The sequence below is a fragment of the Tachysurus fulvidraco genome, chromosome 15 (genome assembly GCF_022655615.1).
Source record: "Tachysurus fulvidraco isolate hzauxx_2018 chromosome 15, HZAU_PFXX_2.0, whole genome shotgun sequence".
NCBI lineage: Eukaryota > Metazoa > Chordata > Actinopteri > Siluriformes > Bagridae > Tachysurus > Tachysurus fulvidraco.
The window spans coordinates 11,711,160-11,730,623 of NC_062532.1; the positions used below are offsets into that span (position 1 = coordinate 11,711,160).

Consider the following 19,464-nt stretch of genomic DNA (forward strand, 5'->3'; position numbering starts at 1 on the left):
GAGCAGAAACGTTCACTCGAGTGAAAGAGACTGTTTGAGCTTCTCCTGTTGTGGCTCCGGTAACACGAGCGCTTCTTGGCTCCTCCTCGTCGACGCCGGTTTGGCTTCATGCCACGACTGCAATCTGCCATCACCACATAGTCTAGTTAAACTTCTCAGCTCTGTAAGTAAAAACTGAAAGTAAAAGGTAAAACATCGAGCATTAGGTCTATGATGCTTAGGCCTAATTTACTCAAACGTTTTATTCATAGACACTTTATTTGTTTGTTTGTTTGTTTGTTTGTTTGTTTGTTTTTATTTATTTATTTATTTATTTATTTATTTATTTTATAAGCAAAAAAAGGTGTGTTCTGATTTCCACCACTGTAAATAAAAGAAGAAAAAAAAAACTCTTGCGATTTTCCCAGACAGCATTTTGATTCCATGATTCATTCTAACAGCTCTATTTTGTCCAAGACTAGTCTGTGGTGTAGTCTAGTGTTATAACCCACCGATGAAATGGATAGGAGAGCTGAATAATTTTACATCCCCAAAAGCAAATATACAGTTCCTCTGAGTTCCCTTATGACCTCATTCAATCTCTGCACCTTTGTCATTTATCATAAACTGACAAGTTTTGAATAGCTTTTACAACTGTTAGTTGAATTCAGTGATGAAATCTAGCCACAGGGGTTGGAAGCCAAAGACTTCTGTGCCGGTCCCTAGCCTGGATAAATAGAGATGGTTGCCTCAGGACGGGCATCCGGTGCCAAATTAAACATGCAAATCTTCTGTGGAAGTTCTGTATCGGATCGATCGTGGCCCGGATTAACGATGACTGGCAGCAGGGCTGTCGACCTAAAGGGTGTCAGCAGAAATTTGACTACTGTTGACCGGGGAAGGAGAGGAGGGAGAAAGGTCCATAGACAGAGAGTGACGAGGAAAGTCAGGAGTATATGTCTGAGAATAGGGACTCTTAACTTTGGTACAATGACCAGAAAAGGTAGAGAGCTGGAGAACATGACTTGGAGAAGGAAGATAGATATACTGTGTGTTCAGGAGACCAAGTGGAAGGGAAGAAAGTACATAGTATTGGAAGGGGATACAAACTGTTTTATTATGGTGTGGATAGGAAGAGAAATGGGGTAGGAGTGATCCTGAAGGATGAGTTTGTGAGGAATGTTTTAGAGGTGAAAAGAGTGTCAGACTGGGTAATCAGTTTGAAGTAAGAAATTGAAGGGTTGATGTTAAATGTCCTCAGTGGTTATGCTCCACAAGTAGGCTGTGAGTTTGAAGAGAAGGAGAGATTCTGGAGTGAGTTATGAGGTGATCGAGAGTATTCCCGGATGGGAGAGAGTAGTGATTGGAGCAGACTTCAACGGGCATGTTGTTGAGTGGAACAGAGGTGGTGAGGTGATATGCAGGTTTGGTGTAAAAAAAAAGGAACCTAGAAGGACAGATGGTAACACTTATTCACAAGAGAGAGTAACAGAGTTAAGAGTGGAGGTAGTAGTACACAGGTAGACTACATGCTATGTAGACAAGTCAATCTGAGAGAGATTAGTGACTGGAAAGTGGTGGTGGTAGGAGATATTGTAGCCAGACAGCATTTGATGGTGATGTGTAAGATGTCTCTGGTGGTCAGGAAGAAGAGGAGAGAAAAGATAGAAAAGAAGACCAAGTGGTGGAAGTTAAAAAAGGAAGAATGACTTGAGGAATTCAGACAGAAGCTGAGACAGGCTTTTGGTGGTCAGGAAGCTTCCAGTTGACTGGGAAACTACAGTACAGCAGAAGTGAACAGGCAGACAGGTAGGAGGGGGCAAGGTGTGTCATCTGGAAGGAGAAAAGCAGATAAGGTAACATGGTGGTGGAATGAGGAAGTACAGGACAGCATTTAGAGGAAGAGCCTAGCTAAACAGAAGTGGGATGTAGAAAGGAACGAAGAAAATAGACAGGATTGAAAAGAATCGCAGTGCAGAGTCAAGAGAGACATGGCAAAAGCCAAACAGAAAGCATACGATGAGTTGTATGATAGGTTAGACACGAGGGAAGGTGAGAAGGATTTGTACAGTTTAATAAGGCCGAGAGACAGAGATGGGAAGGATGTGCAACAGATAAAATTGTGATTACAGATAGAGTTGGAAAGGTGCTAACAGGCGAGGAGAGTGGAAGGAGTATTTTGAGGGGCTGATGAATGAGGAAATTAGGATGGAAATACACAAGGAAGAGGTGAATGTTGCAGAGCAGGAAATAGCAAATATTAAGGTATTGTCTAAGGTTTCTATCTAGATTGTTCAGCAGGGAGTGAGAAGATGCCCGAGGAATGGAGGAGAAGTGTTCTATTGCCGATCTTTAAGAACAAGGGTGATGTAACTGGGTTGTAGTAACTGCAGAAGTATAAAGTTGATGAGCCACATAATGAATCTATAGGAAAGTGTAGTGGAAGCTAGGCTATGAAAGGAAGTGGATATTTGTGAGCAGCAGTATAGCTCCATGCCCAGAAAGAGAACTATTGATGCAATGACTGAGATGGTCAGAAGGAGCTTCACTGCATCTTTGTGGATTTAGAGAAAGCGTATGACAGGGTGCCGAGAGAAGAGCTATGATACTGTGTGAGGATGTCAGGAGTGGCAAAGAAGTATATCAGGGTAGTTTAGGATATGTATGAGAGGAGTATGACAGCAGTGAGATGTTTGCTTCTTGTTTGCTGTGGTGATAGACAGGTTGACAGCTAAAGTCAGACAGGAATCTCTGTGGACAATGATGTTTGCAGATGACTGTATCTGTTTGTTCTGTAGTGAGAGTAGGGAGCAGGTGAAGGAACAATCAGAAAGACAGTCGTAGTAAGACAGAATACATGTGTTTTAACTAGAGAGAGCAAAGTAGTATATTAAGGTTACAGGGGGCTGAGGTCAAGAAGGTGCAGGAGTTTAAGTATTTTGGGTCAACCGTCCAGTGCGACAGGGAGCGTGGAAGCGAGGTGAAGAGCCGAATGCAGGCGGGTTGGAGTGGGTGGGTGGAGAAAAGAGTTAGGAGTGAATGTTGACAGAAGTGTGTCAGCAAGAATCAAAGAAAAGTTGTACAAGACAGTAGTGAGACCAGCTATGCTGTATAGCTTAGAGACTGTAGCAGTCATGAAAAGACACGATTTCACTGAATGTAGCTCATTAGCCCAGGGACTGACTTCAGGTGTTTGTTTTATTTGTTTGTTTGTTTTTTTACTTTAAACCTTTTGGTCTGATTAGTGTACTGGTGACATGGTTTGTTTAAAGAAAGAGGTTTGCTTGGTTTGCTTATAGAAGAGTAAGGCAAAGACAGAATTAAGTATGTTTACATGATGTTCAGTATGAGTACAGTATATTGCAAATAGAAAAACTGGAATAAAACAGGACAGTCAGCAGCAGTTCTTAAAAGGTACAAGAAATGTAGATTAATGCATGAAACACCAGCCATGTCAGAAAATGTTCTATTGAGAGTACATTTAAAAAAAAAGCATTTTCTAACAGAGAAGGCTTTTTAACTGCCACATTTTATATCCAATAGCTTCAAAGTACTTTCACCCTTGAATATGTTAATGGCAGTGGTGAGGGAGGGGCTTTCAACATTAGCACATTCAACACTATCACAAAATTAAAGATTTATGCCAAAAAAATTAGAATGGTGAGCATGGATAGCAACATTTCAGTCCTCTCCTCTCTCCACCAGACTCCTATTGTGGTAATAATAATTATGAACTGGATAAGAAAACAGACACACATGTAGTTTTTAAATATTTGTATTATTAATTTATTGTTGAGATGTTTGGTAAGTGGTACAATTACGTGTCAAAATAATAAGTTTATCGTATTTAATATATTGTTTTTAAAAGTTGTATGTATGTATGTATGTATGTATGTATGTATGTATGTATGTATGTATGTATGTATGTATGAGTATGTGTAATATGTGGGGGAAAAAATAATACAAATGTATGTCCATGTATTAAATCATTGACAATAGCAAAACACTCCCCAGCGCTCTGATATCTTACGTATGGTACGGTATGGGGAGTGGTGAAGAGTGCCACCACCAGGGGGCGGTATAGCTCAGAAATTGAGGGCAGGGTGAAACTTCTGAAAAAATGTTTATAGACCTAGAATAAATATATTACCTGAATGATAGTCTGTGCCTCAAGGCAATGTTGCCTTTTAATACGTTTTGCTAGTTTCTTATCTTTCTTACGTTTTCAGTCCTGGAAATTAGTTCTCTCCCCAGGCAGCGGAATAGTGCTGCCCAGCTCTGTGCCTTTTACAGCTCTGCATATCACAAGACACTTAACATTGATTAATGTAAATGTTTACTTTAAAGCACTTAGCCCAGTGTTATCTTATGTAGGTCTGTGTCTTCATTTAGCACCAGGGACATAGAGGAAAATACTAGTTTCAAAAAGCGGGTTGTTGGAATAGAAAGATTTCTTAGTTTTAATGAGAACTGACATCATATACAACACAAGGCTCAAAAATGTTTGACTACTCCTTTAATATGACTGACACATACAGTGCAAATGGTGTCATTCTAGATGTCAGTAATGTTAATTATGTTCTATGTTTGCTTTGTACAACAATTGTAAGGTTGACAATATTTCAACACAGAGGAATGAAATTCTAACTGAAATAAATGCTGCCACAAAGTATCTTACCGTCATTCTCTTAATAATCACAAAAAGGAAAAACACTGAAAGGGAGAGAGACAGAATCAGAAACATTTTGGCATCCTTTAAGTATTGGAGCCACTGCAAGGGTGGTGTGGCCCAAACAAAGAGTGGGTGTCCCAGCAAGCAGTATGAGATAATGCCCCTAGCTCCTGTCCGATGTGTCAATCTGCATCACAAGAGGGAGGGAAAAGTTAAGGGCATAAATCAAAGACACCTCACAGCTGTTTTAACCCTCACACAGGCCTGCTGGCACTGCTCCGAACACTGCACTGTGTCTGGTACCCTTTTTTTTAATGAGGTCAATCAGCAAGTTGGTAAGGTTTGAACTAGGTACACATGTCTGATGGTATCTTTACCACCCATTTCATTTTACCTCCATTGTTGGCCTTGTTTTGGATTTATTAATCTGGAAACACACCAGCATATTACCCAAATAAATGCCCAGGAGGTTGGGAAGCTACAGGCAGGAGCAATCCCTTACAATGTGGCACTGGGGTGAGAGGAGTTCTGGTAACTGGCAGTAATGTGTGCTGTCTTGCTGTGTCCATGCACACAGATGTGTAGGGCTTGACCAGTTAGATGGTGATGGTCAACGAGTCAAGTTGATGCTACTGGACCAACTCAAATGTTTCTGCTGGCAACGCAGTAGTGAACTGTTCCAGTGCAACTTCCTCATTGACCTTCTCCAGGTGGGAAGGGTCTAGCTGCATCCAGAGCTGCCGGGCATATATGAACAGCTGATACCCCTCCCTGAGCACCATGGTATGGAACTGCTACTGATGTTCCTCTGGCAACAGTCCAACACGCTCAAGCACGGCTCTCTGCACGGCCATGTAATGTAGCTGGCACTCCGGTGGCAGCCTACGGGCTACCATCTGGGCTTCTCCCATCAGGAGGGCATAGATGTGTAGCCCCCACTCTCCCCTCAACCAACTGCACACCAGGGTGGTACCTTCAAACATCTCCAGGTATTTCTCTGCATCATCCAGGGGTGTAATATTTGCTAGAAAAAGTGGCATAAAGAGCAGTTTGTGTGGGCTGAAAGGAGGAAAGCAGGCTCAGGATGGCAGTGTGGTCTACAGCTTGCTTATTCACAACTTCTGCATAGATACTGTAGAACACAGGACTCAGGTTGAGATGGGTGGTGAGCCTTTATTCTGGACATTAAGAATTAAAAGGGAAAAAACAAAAAAAGAGAAAGAAACGGCAACAATTTAGGGGTCCAAATACTTTCTTCCCCCGTCTCAAACAGAGAAAAAAACAGAAGACAATGGAACCATTAGACCTTGCTCCCAAGCTGATAACCAAACCTTAAAGGAAATGTCAACCTGAATATTAACCTGTTGTTGAGACTCTACTGTACCTCCTTTTTGTATTCTTTCCAATCTGCAAATAAATCTTGTTTCTTATCTTTAGGTCATGTTAGTATATACAGTATATTCGACAAGTTTAAACTTGTAAAAGCTTATTGGCTTAACCCTAACCCTAGTGCTTATCACTTCTGATTGTGCTTACTAACTGTTCTTGCATTCCTTAATCATATCTTAGCTGCTTCTTTTGAGTGTATCCAACATTACAATTGTTCACTGAACCATCACTTTAAACCAGTGATGTGGCACTTAAAAATGGCTGACAGTATCTAATCGACTGTTATTTACCCTGGTCTGTGGCACATAAAGATGACAAGTATGCACAAACTACTGCATGTTCTGTTGTACTGTATCACATAATTAAATTTTTTAAATAGAATTTTTGGACTAACTTGTTAAAGCAATCTCACTTAACGATGACTTGTTATACAGCACAATGAACTGACGTTAATCAGAGCAAGTGTTCATCCATGTTATCTTCTATCATTTTGTAATTTTTCAGACAGTGTGCTCTGTTATTTAATTCTTTTACATTTTCTATTAAATTTGATCTATTTCTTTTTATTGTGAGTGAGTGAGTGGTTCTATATTTTGTCTTTGGACACTAGGGGGCGTGATTGAGTGCCAGCTGTGAAGCAGAGGGGTGCAAAGGAGAAAAAGAGAGAGTAATGACTGATTGATTGCCTGCAAGGCTGTGTGGTTAATGACAGCCAAATTATGTTCTACTTTTCCTTCTCACCAGGCTGCCAGATGCCTAGCAGATGCTATAGAGAGATGGAGCTGACCTTTCCTGCCTTGACCCCGCTGAGCTAAACTTGAGCCTTATGCTGCATTTAATTGTAATTCATTTTGTTCATTTTTTGTGTGCTTCAGTGTCAAATAATGTAGAGTAAGAAAGCGCTGTTTAATAAAAAAGAAAAAAAAGAAAAAGACTCTCTTCATCCTCTGCCTTCTGGATCATTAATTTCTCATTGCACAGGAATATCACAGTTCAAATACATGTAAAATATGTAAATGTTGTGTGTATAACGATTGCTTTCACATTTCTCTGCATTTAAATACATTTTTGGTAGCAGTGTGTTCATGATCCAAATCTTTAACATTGTTTTGATCTAGAGCATCAAATGTGTATAGAAAGCACAATGCATTTACTGTTTCATAAGCTTTTTGAATGGCTGTTTAGCTTATATTATCCAGATATTAAGGTGTACAAGGAAAATACATTTGAAATGTCCAATAAGAACCACTGAGAGTAAAACTACATATGCTTGATTTTGTATATACATGCTCTACACATTATGAACATGCTCTACATGCCATATTATGTTCTTGTGAATTTTACTCAGTGTTTTCTGTTTATCCTCTTTAGGTCTGTGTCTGGTGACTGTTAACTAGTTTACTGCAACATTAACCCCAGTGATGCTTAAAACTAATTTGAAGTTTTACTTTTTGTTTATTTTCCTTTATTTATTTATAGGTGGATTGGATGAGCTGTAATTTTCTGTTGTTAAACTCCGATAAGACAGAAATACTACTTATAGGTCCAAAAACCAGTACACACAAACTCTTACAAGTTAACTTACATTTACATTTACAGCATTTGGCAGAACTTCCATTTAGAGGGATGCACTGTTACTAGTAGCTCAACAGTGAAAGACCTGGGTGTTATATTAAACAGCAACTTGTCCTTTGAAAATCATATCACCCATACTACAAAAACAGCCTTCTTCCACCTTAGAAATATTACCAAGCTAAGAAACATCCTGTCTGTATCTGATGCTGAGAAACTAGTTCATGCATTCATGACCTCTAGACTGGACTATTGTAATGCATTACTAGGTGGTTGTCCTGCATCTTTAATAAATAGGCTACAGTTAGTCCAAAATGCAGCTGCTAGAGTTCTCACTAGGACAAGAAAATATGATCTTATAACCCGAATTTTATCATCACTACACTGGCTACCTGTTAAGTTTAAAATTGACTACAAACTGCTGCTACTTACGTACAAGGCTCTTAATGGTTTAGCTCCCATGTATCTAACTAGTCTTCTAACACGTTACAATCCTTCACGCTCTCTGAGATCACAAAACTCAGGACTTCTGGTAGTTCCCAGAATATCAAAGTCTACTAAAGGTGGTAGAGCGTTTTCATATTTAGCTCCCAAACTTTGGAATAGTCTTCCTGATAGTGTTCGGGGCTCAGGCACACTTTCCCAGTTTAAATGTAGATTAAAAACTCATCTCTTTAGTCAGGTGTACACATAATACATCCCATAATACTGTGCACTATTATATCAGAATGCAAATTTTATGAACAGCAGATATGTTAATCCCTCTACACTGCTTCTCTCTTTCTACCCATCCCGAGGCATCCAAAAATTATACCAGCCCTGATCGTCTTCCGTGCGATGAAGATTTTGGACCACTGAGATGAGGCTGACCCAGTGAACCCTGAGGCATCCAGAGATCTACCAGCTACACTTAGATTCTGCTATACTAAAAAGATGTGAACTCCATGTGATATTTTGCATCTATACAACATTTGTTAGACTGTATATTTATAATCACACCCTCCAGTGTTACCCATATGAGGATGGGTTCCCCTTTAGTCTGGTTCCTCTCAAGGTTTCTTCCTTACCATCTAAGGGAGTTTTTCCTTGCCACTGCTGCCTGAGTCACCTCAGACTTGCTCATTGGGGATATATACATACACACTGTGAACTAAATCTATCTAATATTAATCTTGAATTTTGTATTCTATTAATCTTTATATTATTCTTATAATAACACTTTGTTCTATGTTTATGTTCTGTAAAGCTGCTTTGACACAATGTCAATTGTAAAAAGCGCTATACAAATAAACTTGAATTGAACTGAATTGAATTATTTCATTAAAAAAAGTCCAAGAAACAAGAAAATAAAAACAACTGAATAAGAACGATATACACTAGGAATTAAACCTCTGAACAATTAAAAAACTAATAATAAATAAATAATCAAGGTAAAGAAAAATAAAACCTACGAATTATTTGCTTAATGTGTGCTAACTGTTAAGCTTGGTGAACATATTTGGGATATTACTGGGGAAATCGGCTAGTTATACAGTGGGTTTGGGCGATACCTAGACCCTTCAAATTGTCAAACATTTTATTGCTTTTTTGTCTTTTGTTGCTATTTTGTTGCCGTAGATCAGCGGGTGTCCAATCTTGCCTGGAAAGGGCCGGTGTGGGTCTAGGTTTTCTTTCTAACCAAGCAGAAGCCACACCAGAGTCTACTAAAAGTCAAGAACAACTGTTTAAACAGGTGGAAACAGGTGTGGCTTCTGCTTGGTTGGAATGAAAACCTGCACCCACACCGGCCCTTTGTGGATAAGATTGGACACGGTCAATAACCCTTAATGCTTTTGATCATTTCTATTTTGAAAGGTGGCCCTTTCCTCTGATGTGTGACTTTGAATGCACCCATCCTTGCCTTAATTCTGACTAATCTTCTATCCCTGTTGCTAAGAAACACCTACAGCATGGGATGCGGCCACCACCATGCTTCATCCAGTAGAGATGGTATTACCAGTTGTACCAGTTGTCAGTTATGCCAGAGGTCACACTTGCCGTTCAGCCAGTTTAAAAGTTTAAAATTTTGTTCTAGGCAGAAAAGAGAATCATTCTGTTCATCCTCTTAGTGTAATAAGAAAAAGAAGGTGAAGGATAAAAAAAAAGTAGTGATCACCGAAAAGAGTTATTTAATATTGGCTGCAACAAATTTTCACTTAAGTTGGAAGATATATAGATTCATTCTTTAATTTGTCATTTATTTACACAAAACAATTTGTAAAAAGTTTGTAAAGGTGCATTTTTAAGAAACATATAATTATCACAAAATATCTATAAATGTCTATAATATTCATTGCAGATACTTTCACAGCAAAAACTGGATAAAAAGGCATTGATCATTTTTGTGTCTATAACACTATGTCAGTAGACACTGAGTTATCTGTGGAAAACATGTCTGAATCAATAATAAACATTAATCATAATAAATCCTTTAATGAACATAAATATATTACTGTGCACATATTCAGTGTTCATATAAGAAACAAACCATTTTAATTTACATCAATTCTAAAAATCAACATTTATTTTGAAAAAGTTTTCAGTAGATTTTACATTTCAGAAGTTGGGATTGGTCTTTTGGTCAGGTTTCAGGCTTCTGTGGATTTTATCTGGCAATACATGGTCATGGAGACAACCATGGCGAAGAGCTAATAGTTAAAGAAAAAAAAACAGAAAGGAGAAACTTTATTCATGAAAAAAAAAAAAAACTAAATAAAATGGCAGTATGCTAGAACCAATAAACACTTTTGATACAAGAATTCTTATGAATTTGCATTATGTAGTAGTCAAGAGCATTTATATAAAGACAAGGGGAATTGCTATACTACCTCAAGTGCGGCGATGCCCAAGGCCACCGCTATGATGACAACTGAATTTGAATCAACGATTTTCATCAATGCTGGCAAACATCCATTTATATTCTGTGGAAGAAAAAGATAAAATCATATAATCATATAGTAGACAAAAAAAGAATGGAATATTAGTGATTTTCATATTCTAGCATAAGGATTTCTAAATATTTTTGTAAATAAATATTGTTATTATGCAGATATAAAATATGAAAAAGCCGAAAACAAACGACAACACACTCTCTTCCTCTAGTTATGTGGTCGTTGTGTTTTCATTGGTCAATCTATAGGAATTAAATCTTTCAGTGCTCACTTACAGTACCTGCCAGCCATTTTAGTAGCTAGATGAATAGATCTGCCATAAAATAAATTTACTGAAAAAATAAAAACATTAGCATGTTTTAGTTGCATTAGCTAGTAGCATTACCGCAACTGTAGCGTTTAGGTAACTACAGGGTTGAAGCCGACAGCACTGGATTGGATACAGTTGGGTGCTTTGGACGAACGGGGAACCCGTGAAATCTGTATAGTTGTTGAATCCACAGCATTTCAGCTACAGAAACAGAAACAAACAGAAGAGGTGTTAAACATACCCCATACAGAGATATTAACATTTAAATTAAAGCAGAAATTACAGACATTAATGACCAATCATTTGTAATCATGTAAACATGTAAGTATATTAGGCAAAGATTTGTTTACTGATAATATATGATTGACATACGTGACATCTGTTACATTTTAATACTCTCTCATTATATACAAATCCCTATTTTTTTGACTATTGTGCAATAACCTATTTATATGTATTTATTTTTATCTATATAAAATACTTACATACTTATGTATACCTTATACATCAATTACAGTAACTGATTTATTACAATCGCCTTGACTGCCAATGTTGCGTTGTTTGTTTAGCTTGCACCAAATTCTATGTGAATTGCGCTGGAAGGACTGCTTTAAATATGTTGTACTCAGTATCGAGGCAATAAAAGAATCTTGAATTTTGAATTTGTCTTAAATTTTCTTTAATTAAAATGTGAACCACAATCAAAAAACTGTATCAAGTTTGTCTGTAATTAACAACATAATTTACCAACCAAGTCCATAGTGGTGTTCCACAGACCCGTGACGTCTGGATTATTGCCGTAATCTTTTCGAATGCTTTCCACTACAGTGACTCCCAGCTGAGTTATCAGAGTTTGTATCTGAGAAACATAATTTGCAGTAGAAACCATTAAGCAATAAGTAATCAAAAACAGCTATCTGGATCTGTAAAGGGTGTTTGTGTTACTTACCAGTCCCTTGAAGACCAAAATCACAATTGCTCCAGCAACCTCAGCAATGAAAACTATAAGGATAATGACAAAGAACTGCGGAGAGAAAGAGCAATAAAAGTGAGGGCACCAAACTTTAGACCAATTCAACAGATGTGTTAGACATATACAGTAAAAGACGTGCATTGAGTGTGATGCGGACCTCTGTGACAACTTAATGCATGCCAGAAAGATCGTATTTACAAGTTAAACGCACATAAGCGCCACCAAAAAGTCCTACAGTAATTACGAGTGAGAAACGCGGGATTTTCTTTGAGCTCAGACTTTCAGAAGCAAAACATGGTAGAATCACTGGATGCAACATCTGCAGTTCATGGTACATTTCTTTTTTTATTATCCATTATAAAACAAGCAATTGTGCAATTATGAAATACTGTGTAACCAAATGTTTATAGTGGTTTCAGAAATGTATCAAAACATTTTGATAGTAGAGTTAAAGAATCATGCTGTAATTTTTTTGTAGTTAATTAAGAGAATTAATCATGCTCAGACCAAATTAACTTGAAAACAGTTTGAAAATTGTGTAATTAGTGAATAAATACTTCTTGGACAAAACTCTAGTGCAGCACCAATACAATTTGTTTGTTTTATTTTAATAATTTAATAATTCAATAATTTGAAACCCAATAAAAAAACTTTTCTACTGACAGTCAACGCTTCAGTTGCTTGTCTGTGACAGCAGAGACACCTGAGCCTCCCTAACCCAATTTACCAGGTTTTAAACAAACAAACAAACAAACAAACAAACAAACAAATGAATAAATAAATAAATAAATAAGAAAATGCGGTGATAATGATTTGTAAATTATGTTGTTGATGTTTAAGAGAATATTTGTTAGATGCATCTTTAGCTAACTCCATAGCTGGAAACATAGATGACTAGCTAGCTAACAAACCTATGTTACCTTTCTTTATATACTGTTGATAATCGAGGTCTTTTTTTTTGTTCGTTTTTTTTTTTTTACAATTTTTACCAAATTCACTGTTTTACACAAGTGAATTATCACTGCAGAGACTATACATTTATTTAGTAAACTATGTATCACCACAGTGTGAGCTTCATGTTTGGGTTTGTGTTCCCTAGTAAAATAATATGAAATTGGTTTTGTATGGTTAATTCACTATTATATCCTTTGTTGTACATTCCGTCACTGATTTAATCCTCGATCATGAGCATTAGTAAGGATTATGGTCTGTGAGAACAGAATGTATTGTCTGTGGTTAAGGTGATATCATCTGTAGAGAATGAACAGATCATTACGTCACACTTTCCCAGTCTCTAAAAGCCTTTGTGTTTAAAAGAGTTCTTTAGTGAGTAAAGTTTCAAGTTTGAAGATACGCAATTAATAGATCTGGATTAGTGCATTTACTAAGCAATAATTTAACTATACTTCTAGAAAACAAGTTTTTGGAGGTAACAAGGTATCTTAAAGAGTTAAGTGTTCTCAGCCTCCTATTTCAATTCAATTCAATTCAAATTTATTTGTATAGTGCATTTAACAATTGACATTGTCTCAAAGCAGCTTTACAGAACATAAACATAGAGCAAAAGGTTATTATAAAGAATAATATAAAGATTTATATAATACAAAATTTTAGGATTAATATTAGATATATTTCCTTATTAGTTTTTATATATATAGTTCCTTTATGATATGAAATGAGTTGTATGTAAGTTCTCACCCATACTAAGAAGAGGCCATAATGTTACATAGCAGTTTACATTATCTACAGAACCGAGAGTGCCAAAATGTGTTTAGGGTTATAACACAAGTTCATGTGTCTGGTCTTTTAACTGTGTGATAAATGCTGTAACTGAGGAAGCAGACTTACTGTAAGCAGCATGCACCTACTCTCGCGAACAGCACCACAGCAGCCCAGGAAGCCGAGCAGCATCAGCACACCACCCACAGCAATCAGCAGGTAGCCTACATTCAGAACCTGCTTCAGCTCAGATGGGGCACCAGACAGGCCTTGTAGAGCACCCATGATAGAGTTATTATCTACCTTTACCCAGATACCTACAGCCAAGATACCTGCTCCAGCCAACTGAGAAAGAGGAAGACAGAAAAAGAGAGAGAGGAGAGATTATATGAAACAGGGATACAAGATTACATTTCTCCTTTTTTATTAAAATGCACATGAAACCTCGATCTATCACATGGCTCTTTATTCCTGCTTTATACATTATTTAGGGCATCGTGTCATGGTTCACAAGAGTTTCCATGAACAGGTAGTTAGTTCCGAAAATCATTCTTATCCAACAAGAGCCCCTGAGCTTGTGTACATTTAAATCCATAAGAGGAGATCCATAGGCTTCAGATTATACAATTTGGCTTGAGTTATTTTTGTATATGGATTACTGGTTTATTTAGTGTATGGTATGCTTAGTAGGTACTCTTTCACCTTAAATATCACTGACATTGTCAGTTTTTCAGTTGTCTGTGAACTTTGCTTTTTTTTTTTTTTTTTTTAGAATTTTATATGGAGCCTTTTCTGTACGTTTTTATATGGGTTTTGTGTGCTTCATGTCATTGAGCTACTAAATGTAACTTAACTGTGCTGATTACACACTTTAATTACTTTATTTAGAACATTAGTAGAATATCCAGAATATTTTTTTGCATTAGCCTTTAGTAAGCTATGTTTGTTGACAACCATCATAAGAAATAGGATAGGAAGAAACCTCATTAACCCTATTTATCCACCGAGGTGGTAGGGCAATCCATTTGCATGCCAGAATAAAGGTCAGAAAGCAAGGAAATAAACTCTCACAACATGGGTGACAGTCCAGGTTAATTCAGTTACTTTGTTACTAACTTGTGTAGTGATGCATTTCGAAGCACAATAAGCAGCAAATATTCATTCCATGTTAACAACTGACATGCATCATTTGTCCCATTCCTATGGATGAATTTTATGATAAGAATTTTATCTTTGAGCTGTTTCTCTGTGGCCATGACTAAATTCCATGACCAAACATGACTTTGGATAATGAAAAAAGCAAACAAATAAGGTTGACAACCAACATCCAATCAGAAACAAGTGTGCATCTCAGCCTGCCAGTCAATCATGTACCCTGTCATTCAAGTGGGTGTGTTTCAAGGGCTTTGGAGCAAAAGTGAAAAGGAGCTATACTTGGTTGGAATTACAAAATCTTTTATACTATACATTTAAGTGCATTTAGCAGATATATTTTTCCTAATATGAGACATAATGCAGTTATAAAAAAATTATAAAATCCATTGTACTTACAAAGATGATGCCATTGAAAATAAACATCATTGTTTTCAAAAATGCAAAGCAGCCCATCTTGATGGTGTCTTATGTACCTGAAACAGACATAAAGACATGAGTAACTTAAAATCAAGGCAAGGCCAGGAAGGTTGTTTGGTCAGTTTTCTTAAAAAAGTCCTAATACTGTGGAGATTGTGGGCTCAGTACAACTCATACCCTACTGTTTAATCTGTTTTTTTTTTTTTTGTTTGTTTTGTTTTTGTTTTATTAAATAGTTTTATTTAAAAAAATAAAACTAATGTAAGGATTTTGGGTTTAAGGATCTCTATCCAAGAAACAGCTGCTTGCTGTGATTAAATACTTAACTGAATCCTTCGGTCAAAACTACAACAGTAATTTAATCTTCCAGTTCAGTAACAACATTAGCAAAAGCAGCAAATTTACTTTTGAAAACAGCTTTCATTTTAGAAGATCTACAATGGGTAAACCATATAGAAATCACAAACCATTTAACTCATAGAGTCTTTTACATTATAGAAGATTCAGAAAAATTGTCCACATTTAGTTTAATTTAGAGTTAGATTATTATTCAATCACACAGAAAACAGCAAGGTAAATTTAACCTTTTCAACCACACTGAGGTTTGTCATCGCAATTACTGTAGTGGTTGTGGGAACATTGCGATATTAAACACATTAAAGGGGTTGAAGAAAAATATCATATGATGGAAAGAGAGGGAGTGACGTGGCATAACAATGGTAGGAACCTTTGGTGGAATTTATTAAATCGAGGACAATCAGTATTGTATGAAACATTGAAAACAAGTAAATTGCATTCAAAAAGGTAAGAAGGAAGAGAAATGACATATCAGTCCCCTAGATCTGTGGAAAAACAGGGCCTTTTGCATGCATGGATTAATGTTAGAAAACAAGGAAACAAATCCCTTACCACCTGAGTGACTGGCATATTCGGTAACTGCGGTTACTAATTTGCATAGAGTTGTTTTTTCCAAAAATATACATTAACTTTGCATCTAAGTCCAAAATGGAGATATTTAAACATGATATTGTGCGTTTATAAGGTACAGGTAGTCTCAATATATGTGGTTCACTATTTTTGAGAGTTTGTTAAAGTGCAAAACGTGACAGAAAGCAGGATTGGCATTTTGAATTTACATTTTTTGCCATTTGGAATAAGTCCTTAACCAGAGCTACTTACAGAAGTAGGTTTTGAAGTCTACAATAATGAATAGATTGATACTGGTTGGGAGGTGATAGAGCAAGTAGAACACAGACAAGTTTCTATTTTTATATAAGCGTTTGTTTTACTATTTCAGGAAAAGGTAGGTCTTGTTCACATTGTTTACAGTCAGCCAGTGACTCAGTTGTTTTGACATTTAGGGAAAGTTTCAGTCCACCACCAAGGTGCCAGAACAGAGACGTGTAATGATGTATGTCTTCCTTGTATCCTGAGAGATGGTGAGATCAGATGAGGAGTGTTAGAGGATTAGACAGAGCGTGGTGCGGTGTAAAATGTGTATTTCAGGATATGGACCACCTTTTTTGTTAACCTCGATGAGAAGTTAACTCATCGATTAATGAAATCTTTACATCAATTTTCAATTCAATGATTAATTTAGTCATGTAACAAAAAAGTTGGAAAAACAAATGAAAAGTGGTCTACTGCTCATCTTGTAATGTTTTTGGTGTTTTTATAAAATAATTTTAAATATCACTGTATACCTTTAATAGAAGGTTTTAGTATTTTGCCCTACCTTAAAAAATTGTATGTTACGCTACCATGTCTAATGTTTAGCTTCATGGTTTTACACTCATCACGCAAATGTGTTTTTTTTTTTGTTTTGTTTTTTAAATCTGACCAATGAGCTTGTATTTAAATGCCTACATACACAAATGCTCTCATAATCTGTTAAGCCTATACAATGTCTGTTAATCAGGGCTTATCCATAATTGTTTAATCCACTAATCTTAGATCAAGTGGTCTACCAAATAATTTCATGAATGCTCTGTTATTTTTATATTTTATACTCCATGCTCTTTATATAAAAAAAGCTCTACATATTTATTTTTTAAAACTTTTACACACCTAAATGTTTTCAATAATAAATATGTACAGCTTTTTGGGTGCCTAAGCTGTAAAGACAGGTGATAATACAATTTATTTATTTGTATGTGTTCATTACCAATATTATCAACAGAGGAATCATAGCTAGAAATTTCACTAGGTTATTTACTCACAGTGTGCATCAGAATCATTATACGCTAATATCTCAAAAAATCACTTTAAGTAAATGTTTATTTACTGTTAGATCAGAGAGGATAAGACTTATTTCCACACAAGACAGGGATTTTTATTTGACATGTCTCATTTCATGTTGGGACTGTGCTGACCATGACGAATGAACTTCCACTCAACTTCTGTCTCATTTCCAATAAATATCACTGACATTGATGTTTACGGTCTCTAAAATTCTGTTGTCACCTTTACCACAATCAGCAGCCATCAGATACCATCTCATCTTTTTCTTCCCTGTCACAAAAATCATTATCTGTATGGTATCTATTCAGATTAAATATCAGATACGGAATAATAAACTTTATTTGCACTTCCCTTTACAAAAGAAAGCATGAATTACATGAGTTTGTTCTAGTTATGTCAATGTTTATCTAGTGTTAGGTTTATCACAGCAACACTGAAATCTCCAGAGCTTTTTAATTACAGAGGTGAGTTCTTTTTCACTCTGTCTAGCTAACATGGCCTACCGCTCACATGCATGTATGTAAGTATAGAAACAGGAAGCATTTATTGTCCATGGCCCGTTTCAGCATCACACTTGACCAGCTAAGTGAGTTCAGTGATTTATTAAGCACCCAGGCTGAATCTCAATCCACTCAGTGAAAACAGAAAAACAGTCTTCATCAGTTGCATTTAATTTCCACTGTACATGATATGATGCTTGCTGGTGTTTTGCATGGACATTTGAATTATCATGTGCCCAGATAAGATCAAGGACATTCATGTTTTGTTTAAACAAAAAACAGCAACGGACATTTGATTTCTATTTTTATTTTGGATAGCATAGTTTGTAAATTAAATGCATTAAGTGTCATTATTTTATCTCTGTACTTTTGAGGGTCACCAATAGCCGGTACCAAATTTCTTATGTGTCTAAAAACATTCTTGCCAATAAACTGATTCTGATGTATAACTGCAATAAAAATAACACATATTTATTCACCATGACCCAGAAGACATGCTAATGGGGCTCTCTCCTTTCTTAATTAAGCCTTTTTTTGGATTTCTTTCCTGTTGTCACTTGATTTGTTTTTATTGCTCGTTCATTCTAGGGGCAATGAGCTGGAAATTTCAGGGCACACCTGGTGACGATCATTTCCTGGAGATAGCTAAACTTGTGGACAACCCTTGAGCACTAAGAGTGAGAAATGACAAACTAATTATGTAACGCCAATTTTGGTTAAAATACTTGTTAAAGAAACTTCCGTTATACATAATAAAGCAAAACAAACACACACAAAAAAAAAAAAACTAAAAAAAAAACAACAGCTGAAGAGTTCAGTGTCCATTATGGTATATTCATGGTAAATAGAGAGATTTACTTATTCAGACTCAAAATAATTACACAATAATGTCTGTTTGGGGTAGTTTGTGGTTAAAGTTCATCGAATAAGCTTAATGTAAGGATAAATTAACTTGCTTCAAGAGAATTCATATGATACAGAGTGAGCAAAAGAAATTCTTACCTTTACTTAAGACTCGAAGGGGCAGGAGAATGTAAGATGCGTAAGATTACAGGAAGCGTTGGAACTTTCTAAATTTCTGAATGTCCACAGAAAACAGGGCTGAAAATACAAAGCACCGGTTTGTCTTTTCTACACTTCTGCTTCAATCTTTCTGGCTGAACTGCAGCAGGTTTACAATTGACTGAGAGAAAGAGGGAGGAGAGAAGAGATGAAAGAAAAGCTAGTGGGACTGACGGTTTCCTGTTCCCTGTAGAGAAAGTCCCACCTGAGATGTGGGGGAGAATCAAGGTGGTGGCCATGGCAATGCACAGGCTTGTGTTTATGCACATCATATGACTCATACTGGTATCGAAAAGAACTTTATTACATAGAGTAACGCTAAAAAAGTATGAAATGCACACAGAGAGAGAGAGAGAGAGAGAGAGAGAGAGAGATAAGAATCTTCTTGGCTATTAGTGATATGTTGTTGGTAAGAGTGTTTACATTTGAACCAGCATAACTCTGAACCAGCCTGGCGACTGTCATCATCTCACTCACTGGATCATTTTGTGTATACCTTTGTGTGTGCGCTCTAGAGACAGTCATGCGTGAAAATCCCAGGTCGT

At 36.6% G+C, this 19,464-nt stretch overlaps 1 protein-coding gene and 1 long non-coding RNA gene across 2 annotated transcripts; one reads left to right on the plus strand and one right to left on the minus strand.

The window, feature by feature from the left end:
* Positions 1-24: 24 nt before the first annotated feature.
* On the plus strand, positions 25-6,972 carry LOC125138832. The gene is made up of 2 exons (XR_007137963.1): positions 25-163; positions 6,785-6,972. It is a non-coding gene; the product is annotated as an uncharacterized LOC125138832 (long non-coding RNA).
* A 2,848-nt stretch (positions 6,973-9,820) lies between these two features.
* On the minus strand, positions 9,821-19,108 carry tspan35 (tetraspanin 35). Its single transcript, XM_027141443.2, has 8 exons — positions 18,860-19,108; positions 15,096-15,172; positions 13,674-13,889; positions 11,802-11,876; positions 11,604-11,711; positions 10,928-11,053; positions 10,480-10,572; positions 9,821-10,299 (listed from the first exon to the last, which is right to left on the minus strand). Exons 2-8 carry the CDS (start codon positions 15,150-15,152, stop codon positions 10,240-10,242), a joined length of 735 nt encoding a protein of 244 aa, XP_026997244.2. The 5' UTR covers positions 15,153-15,172; positions 18,860-19,108; the 3' UTR covers positions 9,821-10,239.
* Positions 19,109-19,464: the final 356 nt, after the last annotated feature.

What these genes read in the sequence shown, in the direction of transcription:
- tspan35 (XM_027141443.2), bottom strand. Translation starts at nt 15,152, where the DNA reads ATGGGCTGCTTTGCATTTTTGAAAACAATGATGTTTATTTTCAATGGC. An exon ending in TTTTCAATGGCATCATCTTT is followed by an intron (nt 13,890 to 15,095) that starts GTAAGTACAATG and finishes CCTCTTTCTCAG; the next exon opens with TTGGCTGGAGCAGGTATCTT. An exon ending in TTTTGGTCTTCAAGGGACTG is followed by an intron (nt 11,712 to 11,801) that starts GTAAGTAACACA and finishes TATGTTTCTCAG; the next exon opens with ATACAAACTCTGATAACTCA.